The following is a 10,941-nucleotide window of genomic DNA, read 5'->3' as shown; positions in this document are numbered from 1 at the left end:
GCTTCATTACATAAGTTTACGGCCAAAGCTGCCCCTCTTTTCCGTATGAAGTCTTTTGGATAGTTTATTTGACACTGGATGTAATATTCATCTTCAATTGACATTGAGAGTTACACGTCACCAAGACAGCCATCGTCATGACAAATCTGATAAGCAACCCTCCCGGAGACTGCTGCGCGCGTGGCGTCAAACATACGGGTAAGGCCGTCGGTACCATTACGACCCTCAAAGCTAGGTCCTCCGTCTCCCAAAAGCAAGTTGAAGCGTATATCACCTACCCAGCCAACAAGTCCACTCACACCGCGATCCTATTTCTTACGGACATTATCGGCCATAACACCATCAATGCACAACTTCTTGCAGACCAGTATGCGGCCGACGGATACTTTGTTGTTGTGCCAGATCTCTTCGAGGGCGATGCGGTTCCCTTGAATCGTCCCGGCGATTATGATCTCCCCTCTTGGCTGCAAAAGCATCCAACGAATTTGGTTGATCCTATCGTTGAAGCCACCCTCGGTGAGATGCGAGACACCTTCAACTGTCAGCGCATCGGCGCGGTTGGGTACTGCTTTGGTGCCAAGTACGTCGCACGGTTTCTTGGCCAAGGAAAGATCAATGTCGGATATGTAGCCCATCCCTCATTCGTGGAAGAAGCGGAGCTGGCTGCCATCAAGGGCCCCCTTTCTATTGCTGCAGCCGGTGAGTCCAAGGGGATATGCTTAATACCAGGTGCAATCTCATTCCGCTAATGTTAAAATGTTAACAGAGCATGACACAATCTTCCCTCCCGAGAAACGTCACCATGCCGAGGTCATCCTCCCGAAGACCGGCCAAGCTTGGCAAATAGCTTTGTATGGCGGGGTATCCCATGGCTTCGCGGTGCGTGCTGATATCAGCATCAAGTCGAACAAAATCGCAAAGGAGCACGCCTATTACCAAGCGGTACAATGGTTTGATAGTTACTTGAAAAGCGTGGAGTAAGATCTAAGGTCATCGGTTGAAGAGCACATATCTCTCTAGAAGTCGTTATAGTATAGACCATCAGCATGGACATAGAATAGAGAAGTGATGATAAGTGTTTCCATCGAATGCAATGAACTCGATTACATCGTAAATTTGCGGTTTATTATTCTCTGAATACTCTAATCCTATCTGAGAGGCCAAGCGGATGGAGATGGCTATTTATAGCTCATCGCGGAGTCGGCCATTGTAGAGGCCGGTAGTCCGAGAAATACCTCCCGAGCTCCGTGCTTTCTACTTTCTATTGACCAATCAGGCGACTTGACGTCAGATCTGATACCGGAAGTCGCTATCCGCACCTTTTGCTTACTACATGAGCTCGACGAATTTAATGATCGTCTCATCTGCAAACATAAAAGTCCGAAATTCTCAGTCATGATTGAAGCAGATCCAGTTCTGTAAATAAGATCCTGGGAACCTTTGAAAAGTGGAATGGCGGTAGGGTCAAGCCCGACCATGGCCGAGACATCAGCTTCAGAGCCCGCGGACTTGCGTGGGAATAGAGATGTTGATGCGCCTGCTTCGGTCAGCAACGCATTTTTTAAACGCACCAGCTCACCAAGTGCTTCACGGCCTTCAAGTCCAAAGTCGACCCTCAGTGATTCTGAAATAGATCAAGTGGCATTGCCAATTGAAATCTCCCGCCTTCGCGAACAACAGAGCGGAAGTAGTTCTTCTCCGAGCACTCCGAGCATTGAGGATTATGACACACAATCAATTGACTATGCTGGTCTTGTGGCCGGAGGCAGGGGTGGGGGAGTCGGAAACAAACTTGAAGGCCTCACGACGAGGCAGCCAAGCTGGCCGCTTGGTGCGAGGCCGAAAGATGAGATTTTGAAGAGAGGACAGGAACCGATACCACAGGACTTTTCGAATATACCCGAACGAGCTCACCAGCGGAGGCGGAGCGTCCAAGTTACGTTCGAACAGAGAAAGGAAGGTGGAGGATATATTTTGACTGCTGATGATCCGGAATTGCGCGAGATCCTCCGCCATGGCCTCGAACGAGAAGCAAAGTCAGCTGAAGCATTAGCCAAAGGCAAAAAGCGACCTATCTTTCGCTTTCGTGATTTGGTCTTCACAAAACAATTTACGGCCTTTGATCGTCAAAATCAAATCAGCGCTGACTCACCGTTTCATGGCTTTTTCACGTTGTTCTGGCTGGGGACTGCCCTGCTGATCCTTAAAATTGCTGCGCAGAACTGGAAAATATATGGGAACATACTCGGAAATAATGAGATTTTGAAAATCATGATGGAGCGAGATGTGGTCGTTTTAGGTTTGACCGATGGAATTATGTGTGCTGCAACAGCTTTTTGTTGGCTTCTCCAAGTAGCCGTCTTTCGAAATTACGTGAGCTGGAACAAAACGGGATGGATCATTCAGAATGTAAGTTCCAATATAATTGATTGTGGCAATTTAGACTTCCCACAATTTGCCATGTTACTAATGTTTCCGGTCCTAGATTTGGCAAACTCTGTATTTGGCGGGAGTCATTGGCTGGAGCTCTTTCCGTGATTGGCCCTGGACACACACAGTCTTCATTGTCATGCACTGCCTTGCGATGCTCATGAAACAGCATAGCTATGCATTCTACAATGGTTATTGTAAGTGTCCATATTCTTTTAATGAGCGACGTGATACAATCTGACAAATCAACTTTTGCGGCTTTAGTATCCGAAGTATACAAGCGGAAAGCTTTTCTGGAGAGAAAGTTAAAGTTACTGCGCGACATTACCCCGAGCGGAAACCCATCCATAAAACCTGACGCCCGGGCTTCTTCAATATCTGTATCCCCTGCTAGGGCTGAGCGTGAATACAACCTTCAACAGCGCCGACGATCGCTTCAGTCTCGGAGTGCGTCTGACCTGCGTGGAGAACATACCCAAGTTGGCCACGCTGCTTCTGCTATTGAGCCTGGCGCATCCCTCGATGCAGAGCAAATACAGACCTTTGAGCGAATCATCAACTGGGAACTTGACGAACTGTCTGAAGAACTAACTGGAAAATGTTCTCAAGGGGCCAAATGTTATCCTCACAATCTTACATTGGGAAATTTGATGGAGTATATTGCTCTACCCACACTTGTGTACGAGCTCGAGTACCCCCGTCAATCATCCATCAGCTGGCTCTACGTTGCAGAAAAGACGGCCGCTACATTCGGCACGCTCCTCATCATGCTCGTCGTTAGCCAGGCGTACATTTACCCGGTGGTGGTGCAGACTGTACACCTGAAGGAGCAAGGCATTCCACTGCAGCAACGGTTGATGGAGTTCCCTTGGGTACTCATGGACATGCTTTTTCCGTTTATGCTCGAATATTTGCTCACCTGGTATGTTATATGGGAATGCATTGTAAGTAATTGTCCTCCTTAAAGTCTTCCTTTTCTCTCACGAACATGTTTCACTGACGCTACTGGGGGGAATCACCTTAGCTCAATGTCCTCGCTGAACTCACACGCTTTGCTGATCGTGGATTCTATGGTGACTGGTGGGTAAGTATAATTGTTCTTTTCTTCCAACTTTCTTTGGGGTCTCCACTTCCCTTGAATGCTATTATCTCTCTGGATTTTGAAGTTTGCGAACCTCGTCAAACACTGATAACTGACAATCTCCGTAGAATAGCGTTTCATGGGACCAATTCGCTAGAGACTGGAACCGACCCGTCCACAACTTTTTACTGCGACATGTCTACCACTCTTCCATTTCGGCCTTGAAGTTGTCAAGGTCTTCTGCAACTCTCGTGACTTTTCTTCTTTCAGCATGCGTGCATGAACTTGTCATGTGGTGCATCTTCAAGAAACTCCGTGGATACCTGTTGGGTATGCAAATGCTGCAGCTTCCGCTCGTCATGCTTAGTCGTACGCGATTTCTCAAGGGGAAGACGATTCTCGGAAATGTCATTTTCTGGTTGGGCATTTTTACGGGTCCTAGTTTTCTGTGCACTTTGTATCTTATCCTTTGAGTACTTTACATGTATACCATGGAAAGTCGGTATATCTCATTCTTTGGGCGTACTAGCAGTATTTTTTTTTTCTAGCTGGCATCGGAAATACCATTTGGCTTTTTGAAGTTTCATGAGCGAGTATACTGTAGAAGTTTCATATTATTGTTTACATTCATTTGAATCCACATCACGGTGAAAGCAAGCACGTATTCATTAGCCTTGCTACGGATACAGGTGGCCAATATGAATAATAAACCCAGCCAGCATAAATTGATCCAGCAGAATTCGAGTATTGATTCTCTTTCCTACCTATTCAAAAAAAACTATAATACAACTTATTACGCCATCTTCAATCAAACAGCCATTTATCTTGCCAACCTCGCCCTCACACAAGGGACATGTTACATACGTAAAGGAAAGCAAGCAAATTTAATAAAAAAAAATGCGAGAGGGGGGTAAAGGGGGGAAGAGGGGTGGCAACTATCTAAACTTTTCATTCACGTCCATGGGCAGTATTGATTCGGCCCAGACGAAGTTGAAAAGCTCTTCTATGGACGGAATTGCCGATAATGCAAGGGTCATGGTATCAGCGAGGGGACATGTGTCGCCCTTTTTGCCCACCTTATCCAGCTTCGGAGGGATTATTAGTTTACTCGGCAGTGTCGAGGTCATCGTGCGCCGGAGGCGGCGTCGCCGAAGGAGCTGTGTACACAAATGAGCATGGGCAACGGAAAACCTTGATATTATCGATCATTGCTGCTTACCCTTCCGGTCATCGCCGTTGGCGCCGTTCTCGCGTTCCTCGGGACGGTCACGCTCATCCTTCAAGTCGCGGTCCCGCAAGTCACGGTCGTCACGATCGCGGTCCTCGCGGTCGCGGTCATCAGGGCTCCGCGAGCGGTCCCGGTCACGGCGGTCATAGTCGCGCTCTCGGCGATCCTCTTTGCGAGGGGAGTACTCCCGACGGCGGGGAGGGGTGACAGATCGAGCGCTCCGGCGAGGGGGGGTCGCGTCACGGCGACCACCGTACCGACGGTCACGGCCGGAATCAAAGCGCCACGAAGCAGAAGGGGGAGTACGGGCCCACTGTTGACCAATTTGATTAGCTGGGATGCTGTTTTTGGAACTTGAAAGTTAAATATAAACACCCACCTCAATCTTCAACAAGTCATCCCGACCGATGCGCTTGTTGTGCATCTCATGATAAGCATCATCAGCATCACGACGGCTCTCATACTCAACGAAAGCAAACCTGTGAAAAGAATTAACCCTTCTGGATATATTCAAGTAAACGAAGGGGGTTCAAGACTTACAGACGACTGGATGCAGTCCGGGGGGCCGGAATATCGCAGCGAACGAGGCGACCATACCTTCGAGGCGGAAATGTTAGATCGGACCGTAAGTGAGGCTCGAGGAGGTTAAAGCGCAGAGGGAAACGTGATGGATGGGTGTCGGAGCCGCCGTAAGGATGCACAACGACAGTCAAGGGGGGTTTGGGATATTAAACATGGTTTCCTCCGAGACGCTCGTTCGATCGAATAAAACGTAAAAAGACAACGACGATCGCGATTCTCGTTATGTATGGATGCGCGAACGACGTGGAATCATGGGAGCGATTTCGATGGAGGAGGGGCCCGTTTCATCGGCGGCGCAGGACGTACCGTTCGAATTCGTAGGCAAGATCGCGGGCGCGCGTGCCGTGGCCGAAGCCTGTCACGTAAAGGGTAGTACCACCGCGAGACATGTTGTTTTGGTAATCAAAGAGTTGTTCTTTCACTTCAAAATCAAAAACTCAAAGATACGGAATAATTCCGATAATGGTACAAAGGGCGGCAACGATGGAGTTGACCAGAAAAGGATGAAAAGCTGATGAGATGGACAGATGATGAAAGGGTGAAGAGAAAGTCCAAGGTGGCTTGGGGAACTTTTCGTCGAACGGAAACGCACAGATCAGTCACGTGACCTATGATGACTTCAGAACTGCACGGGAGTAGGTAGTTTTCTTACCACACGAGTCCCACCTTATTTCGACCAGCCACTCATGTAAACATTGTAAGAGTATCAAGCCAGCCCATGTTTATTAGCTGTTCTGTGTCTACAAAACGGTGACTTCCTGGTTGATAGCAGAGATCTTACCTATTTACTCTCTTAAATCAACTCTACTTTTTCTTCGATTTGGATTGTATATTCCAAGTCAGCTCCTTTTTTTTTTCACCGTGTTCCATATAAGAATCCGCAAAGCTGATTGTTTCTGATTGCAGTTATCAAGCCTCAGGTCTGATCAAGTCTGATGCAGCGAGTAGAACGAGTCATCACGAGTGCTGCCCCGAGACGATAGTCTCGAGCTGCATTTATGGCTTTGATAAAGCTCTTCTGCAGAGAACTGGGCGCCTGACCATTGAGAAACCCTAACCGAGGAGCACGTTCTCCGAAATAACTTGTATTGTACCTCTGCACAGGTTCATTGAATCAAATATGATCTTTGCACAAACTCATATCATTAATCGCCGGACCAGACGTCCATAGTACACCATGTACTGTTGAGGTAATTACTTACCTCAAGGTACCTAGGTAGGTAATAGCCTAAGCCATGTGAGTACTATAAGGTAGATATAAACCTATCCCCATGAGATCGAGTGGCACATCAAGTTACTGCAGAATGAACCAAATATAAGCCTACTTTCTCTCCAGTAGCAGGTCAAAAATATCGTCGGTGTTAGCATTCAGTTCCTTGAGGTATATACTTACTTCACATGTGAATTCGGATGTGCGATTATCGGATGGTATTGACACTTGGGCAGATGAAGTCCGCCTCAAAAAGTTCTCAAAGGTCAGGTGCCAGGATTCAAGGCATTTTACCGTTGGGACGTAATTGGTATCCAGTCGACACTATAAATTCCTATTTAGAATATTTCATGTTGTTGCTAATGATTTAAGCTGAAGAAAGAAGTGTTTCAGGGTGATCTGAAACAGTGTTTGGAGCCCCTCAAAGGTCCCCCCATTTATTACCAGGGGAAAGACCACCATAGTCCAGCCGAATTTTCGTCGTCGCTTAGACCGCCCCTGATGCTCGCGAGGATCTTGGCTAGGATCTTGTCCGAACATTTGGGCCTCAGCCATTCATAGCACGTCCATTTTCAAGCCTTTTGACTGCCTAAGCACTATACCCCGCAATTCCAATTGAATGGAGACAACTCGTTTTGCAGAAGATTGTGCAGACTGTCCGTCGCAACTGTTCAGTCGCGAGCTGGGCCAACTTCCTTTGAACCGAAGCACACGACCAAATACGCTACGGCGCAAACCGTCACTGTGAAAGAGAGTCGAAACCGGTGATTGCCCCGTGGCTTTGATTCGAGTTGTGGCGTGTATGAATTCGTGATTTGTGGAATACCTTTCAGCGACGTGAGTTTGGATCGCAAACAAAGCTCACCGGCTACTGAACCCGTAAGTGGGAGTGAAGCCCCACCCAAAACGCATCGCGGGGATCTCACTCATCAGCCGAGGGTGGAGATAAGGGCCGGGAGAGTGCTCTGCTATGGTTTTATAATTGGGAATCATAAAAAGTCTAATAATCAGCTCACAGGCCGTGACCATGTCGAGCGTATCTGAGGAGAAGAGCCCGGCTCTGCCACAAGTTCGGAACACCCTGGCCCAGCCGATTCTGGCCGCCTTTCTTGCTGGTGGAGTCGCCGGTGCTGTCTCCCGGACTGTCGTATCCCCGTTAGAACGGCTCAAGATTCTTTTTCAGATCCAGAGCGTCGGTCGAGAGGAGTATAAGCTTTCCGTTTGGAAAGGCCTGTCAAAGATGTGGCGAGAGGAGGGCTGGAGAGGATTTATGCGCGGCAACGGAACAAACTGCATCCGTATCGTTCCTTATTCAGCTGTCCAGTTTGGAAGCTATAATGTTTATAAAAAGGTAAGCAGCCCTGCATAAGAGAAATGGACCGTTCGCAACGATTACCAATCGTGTCCTCTTCTCTTATTGATTTGTTTCAAGCGTCAATACTGAGAGATATTCAACCGTCCTAGTTTGCTGAGCCCTACCCTGGTGGTGATCTCACACCTCTCACACGCTTGATCTGCGGTGGTTTCGCCGGAATTACTTCTGTCTCATTCACGTATCCTTTGGACATTGTCCGTACCCGGCTATCAATCCAGACAGCATCATTTGCTGCTCTTGGCCCACATTCAGTCAAGGATGTTCCAGGTATGTGGGCGATAATGGCGTCCATGTATAAAAATGAAGGTGGAATTGCTGCTTTGTACAGAGGGATCGTCCCTACAGTGGCTGGTGTCGCCCCTTACGTATGGCTGAACCCAAAAATATATCATGAGATCGACCGGAATAACACTTATTAGGTTGGGCTTAATTTCATGACTTATGAAGCTGTGCGAGGCTTCTTCACCCCGGAAGGTGACCAGCACCCAAGTGCCATTCGGAAATTGGCCGCAGGTGGAATTTCAGGCGCCGTTGCGCAAACGTGCACGTATCCATTGTGAGTGTATCAACGAATTTGAATATAGCAGAGCTCCTTCTAACGGTATGGGATATAGTGATGTGCTGAGGCGACGATTTCAGATAAATACCATGACTGGCATGGGATACCAATACAAATCCATGTGGGACGCAGTGACTATGATCGTATCGCAAGAAGGAATTCGGGGAATGTACAAAGGCATTGTCCCGAATCTGCTAAAGGTTGCTCCTAGCATGGCTAGCAGCTGGTTGAGCTTCGAGCTCACGCGCGACTTCTTCGTCAGCCTTCGCACGCCTGATTACTAGGGAGTGATCGAAAATCGCCCTCCCTTCTTGTTTCGTGGCACATACACCAGGTCATTGATATGCTCAAACGTCTTTTGTGACCGACAGTCTTGGTACGGCACGCGACGCATTTCCCAGAGTGTCACGACTCCTCCTGTACATCGAGCCCTGTCGACGGCTCATTCATTGAAAGCATATGGCCATTCGAAATCGCCGAGACTTGGTCCACTTCTTTTATATTTCGGCTTGCATATTTGGTAGCGGGCGCATTCAGGGCAGGCTGCTAAGCGTTTGAAACCATAACCACGGAGGGCCACAACTTTTGGCCCTCGTCTGTACAATCCAAGGAACGAACCTAATTCTTGTTTTTATCATCCGCGACCAGTATAAAATATATCCTGTATCTATCGAGCTACATGCATTCTGTATTTTAGAGGATAGGGCAGATTGTTGGAGCCGCTCGGGTCGATAGATTGTAATTTAAATAAAAAAAAAAAAAAAAAAAAGCTTGACTAAGATTTGTGTCAGGTCGAATCTCACCAGCTATTCACACTGATTTCATATATTTGCAGGGTGAGCGCTTTCGACCACAAAAGCAATGGGAAGGAGAACAACTCCTCTTAGCGGAGCACAAAGGACAGTACGCTCAGGATAGGGCATACGCTATCATTTGTATTATAATATGTGAATAAGTGGTATGCCAGGTATGCACATCGTTCTCGAAGTCCTTTCGTCCTGCGGATCAACCTTCGCATGTTCAGCTGCATACTCCGTAAAGGGTCCGTCGGTTGCAATTGGTCTCCAAAGGCGACTGGTTCGGCTGTATCTTTCCATAACGAAGTGACGGGTTGCGGACCCCACTCCCGCCACTGAAATTATGCTGGACGAGACGTACCTGATACCTTAGCGACAAGGCCATGGGGGAATTAAGAGTCGAAGCGAGCTAACGATGGAGGAAGAAGTTGCCCTAGCCCTATCGCACTCTGCGTCGGCCAAGACACCTAAGCGACGGCGAAGTTCAACCACAAGCCCCGAGCGAATTTCACGACGACAACGACAATAGCGATAACCAGCCGACAAGATGGGTATGTGAACCCCAGTGGACGATGGAACGAGCGCGAGATTTTCATCTGAAAGATTCGGAATTGCGAAACGGGAATTTTTTTGGATGAAATGATGCCGTACAAGGATGGAATGGGTGATTAGGGAATCGGAGGGCTAATTTTTCGATTTCGAACTTCAGGTATCGACTTGGACCGTCATCATGTTCGGAACAGCCACCGGAAGGCGCCCAAGAGCGACAACCCCTACCTTAAGCTCTTGGTGAAGCTTTACCGCTTCCTTGCCCGTACGTTTAGACCCGCCTGAACCTCGATTGACAAAGACAACGAAACCCGGGAAATCAAAGAAGACTAAAAAGTTTCGTCTTGAATAGGCCGTACCGACTCCGACTTCAACAAGGCTGTCCTCCGTCGCCTTTTTATGTCCAAGATCAACCGTCCCCCCGTGTCGCTGTCGCGCATTGTCGCCAACGCCGCCAGCAGACAGGCCGGTGAGACCCACAAGGGCAAGACCGTTGTTGTTGTCGGCACTGTCACCGATGACAACCGTCTCTTGACGATCCCCAAGCTCTCCGTTGCTGCCCTCCGCTTCACCACCACCGCCCGTGCCCGGATCGAGGCTGCCGGTGGTGAGACTTTGACCTTGGACCAGCTCGCTCAACGTGCCCCCACCGGTGCCAACACCCTCCTCCTTAGAGGCCCCAAGAACGCCCGTGAGGCTGTCAAGCACTTCGGTTTCGGCCCCCACAGCCACAAGGTGCGTCGGAATTCTATACTTGGATGGTTTTACAAAGTTTTGCGAGAGGCTGATTATCCTTTTAGAAACCCTACGTCGAGAGCAAGGGTCGGAAGTTCGAGCGTGCTCGTGGCCGGAGACGGTCGCGGGGTTTCAAGGTCTAAGCGACGACTTCAGTCGGAGGAAAGCCGTTGTCTTGACCTTGCTAGGAGGCGTTGGGACAGGGAAGGTTATGATTCTTTTCATACTTGCTTATCGAGACTCGGAAAGGACAAGTTCCCATGTACCCAGACTAGCAGCTATGAATTCAAAATGTTGTCCGATGTCGGTCCTACAAATATTCTCCATTCCGCTGATCCGATACCTGTGACCGCCCATTGAGAAGTGCTATCGATCGCATACAAAGACCCATTGGA

At 48.5% G+C, this 10,941-nt stretch overlaps 5 protein-coding genes across 5 annotated transcripts; 4 read left to right on the top strand and 1 right to left on the bottom strand.

Annotated features, from left to right (window-relative positions):
• Positions 1-70: 70 nt before the first annotated feature.
• Positions 71-1,083, top strand: L228DRAFT_250571 (dienelactone hydrolase family protein). The gene is made up of 2 exons (XM_018333364.1): positions 71-699; positions 767-1,083. Exons 1-2 carry the CDS (start codon positions 138-140, stop codon positions 979-981), a joined length of 777 nt encoding a protein of 258 aa, XP_018185681.1. The 5' UTR covers positions 71-137; the 3' UTR covers positions 982-1,083.
• A 225-nt stretch (positions 1,084-1,308) lies between these two features.
• L228DRAFT_233599 (MBOAT-domain-containing protein) lies at positions 1,309-4,105 on the top strand. The gene is made up of 5 exons (XM_018330643.1): positions 1,309-2,409; positions 2,486-2,627; positions 2,695-3,374; positions 3,455-3,514; positions 3,640-4,105. Exons 1-5 carry the CDS (start codon positions 1,453-1,455, stop codon positions 3,982-3,984), a joined length of 2,184 nt encoding a protein of 727 aa, XP_018185680.1. The 5' UTR covers positions 1,309-1,452; the 3' UTR covers positions 3,985-4,105.
• A 97-nt stretch (positions 4,106-4,202) lies between these two features.
• L228DRAFT_285495 (hypothetical protein) lies at positions 4,203-5,710 on the bottom strand (the record flags this gene model as incomplete). Its single annotated transcript, XM_018336339.1, has 5 exons — positions 4,203-4,668; positions 4,731-5,052; positions 5,119-5,218; positions 5,280-5,336; positions 5,628-5,710. The coding sequence occupies 5 exons, from the start codon at positions 5,708-5,710 to the stop codon at positions 4,616-4,618; spliced, it is 615 nt and encodes a 204-aa protein (XP_018185679.1). The 3' UTR covers positions 4,203-4,615.
• Positions 5,711-7,304: 1,594 nt separating this feature from the next.
• Positions 7,305-9,233, top strand: L228DRAFT_250566 (mitochondrial carrier). The gene is made up of 4 exons (XM_018333363.1): positions 7,305-7,882; positions 7,996-8,271; positions 8,326-8,462; positions 8,521-9,233. The coding sequence occupies exons 1-4, from the start codon at positions 7,559-7,561 to the stop codon at positions 8,747-8,749; spliced, it is 966 nt and encodes a 321-aa protein (XP_018185678.1). The 5' UTR covers positions 7,305-7,558; the 3' UTR covers positions 8,750-9,233.
• Positions 9,234-9,809: 576 nt separating this feature from the next.
• On the top strand, positions 9,810-10,934 carry L228DRAFT_263419 (ribosomal protein L18e; the record flags this gene model as incomplete). Its single annotated transcript, XM_018334489.1, has 4 exons — positions 9,810-9,813; positions 9,972-10,076; positions 10,164-10,546; positions 10,612-10,934. The coding sequence occupies 4 exons, from the start codon at positions 9,810-9,812 to the stop codon at positions 10,687-10,689; spliced, it is 570 nt and encodes a 189-aa protein (XP_018185677.1). The 3' UTR covers positions 10,690-10,934.
• Between the last annotated feature and the right edge of the window lie 7 nt (positions 10,935-10,941).

The sequence above is a fragment of the Xylona heveae genome, assembly GCF_001619985.1.
Source record: "Xylona heveae TC161 unplaced genomic scaffold L228scaffold_11, whole genome shotgun sequence".
NCBI lineage: Eukaryota > Fungi > Ascomycota > Xylonomycetes > Xylonales > Xylonaceae > Xylona > Xylona heveae.
Note: the sequence above shows the minus strand (reverse complement) of the source record. Positions and strands in the feature narration are given on the sequence as shown.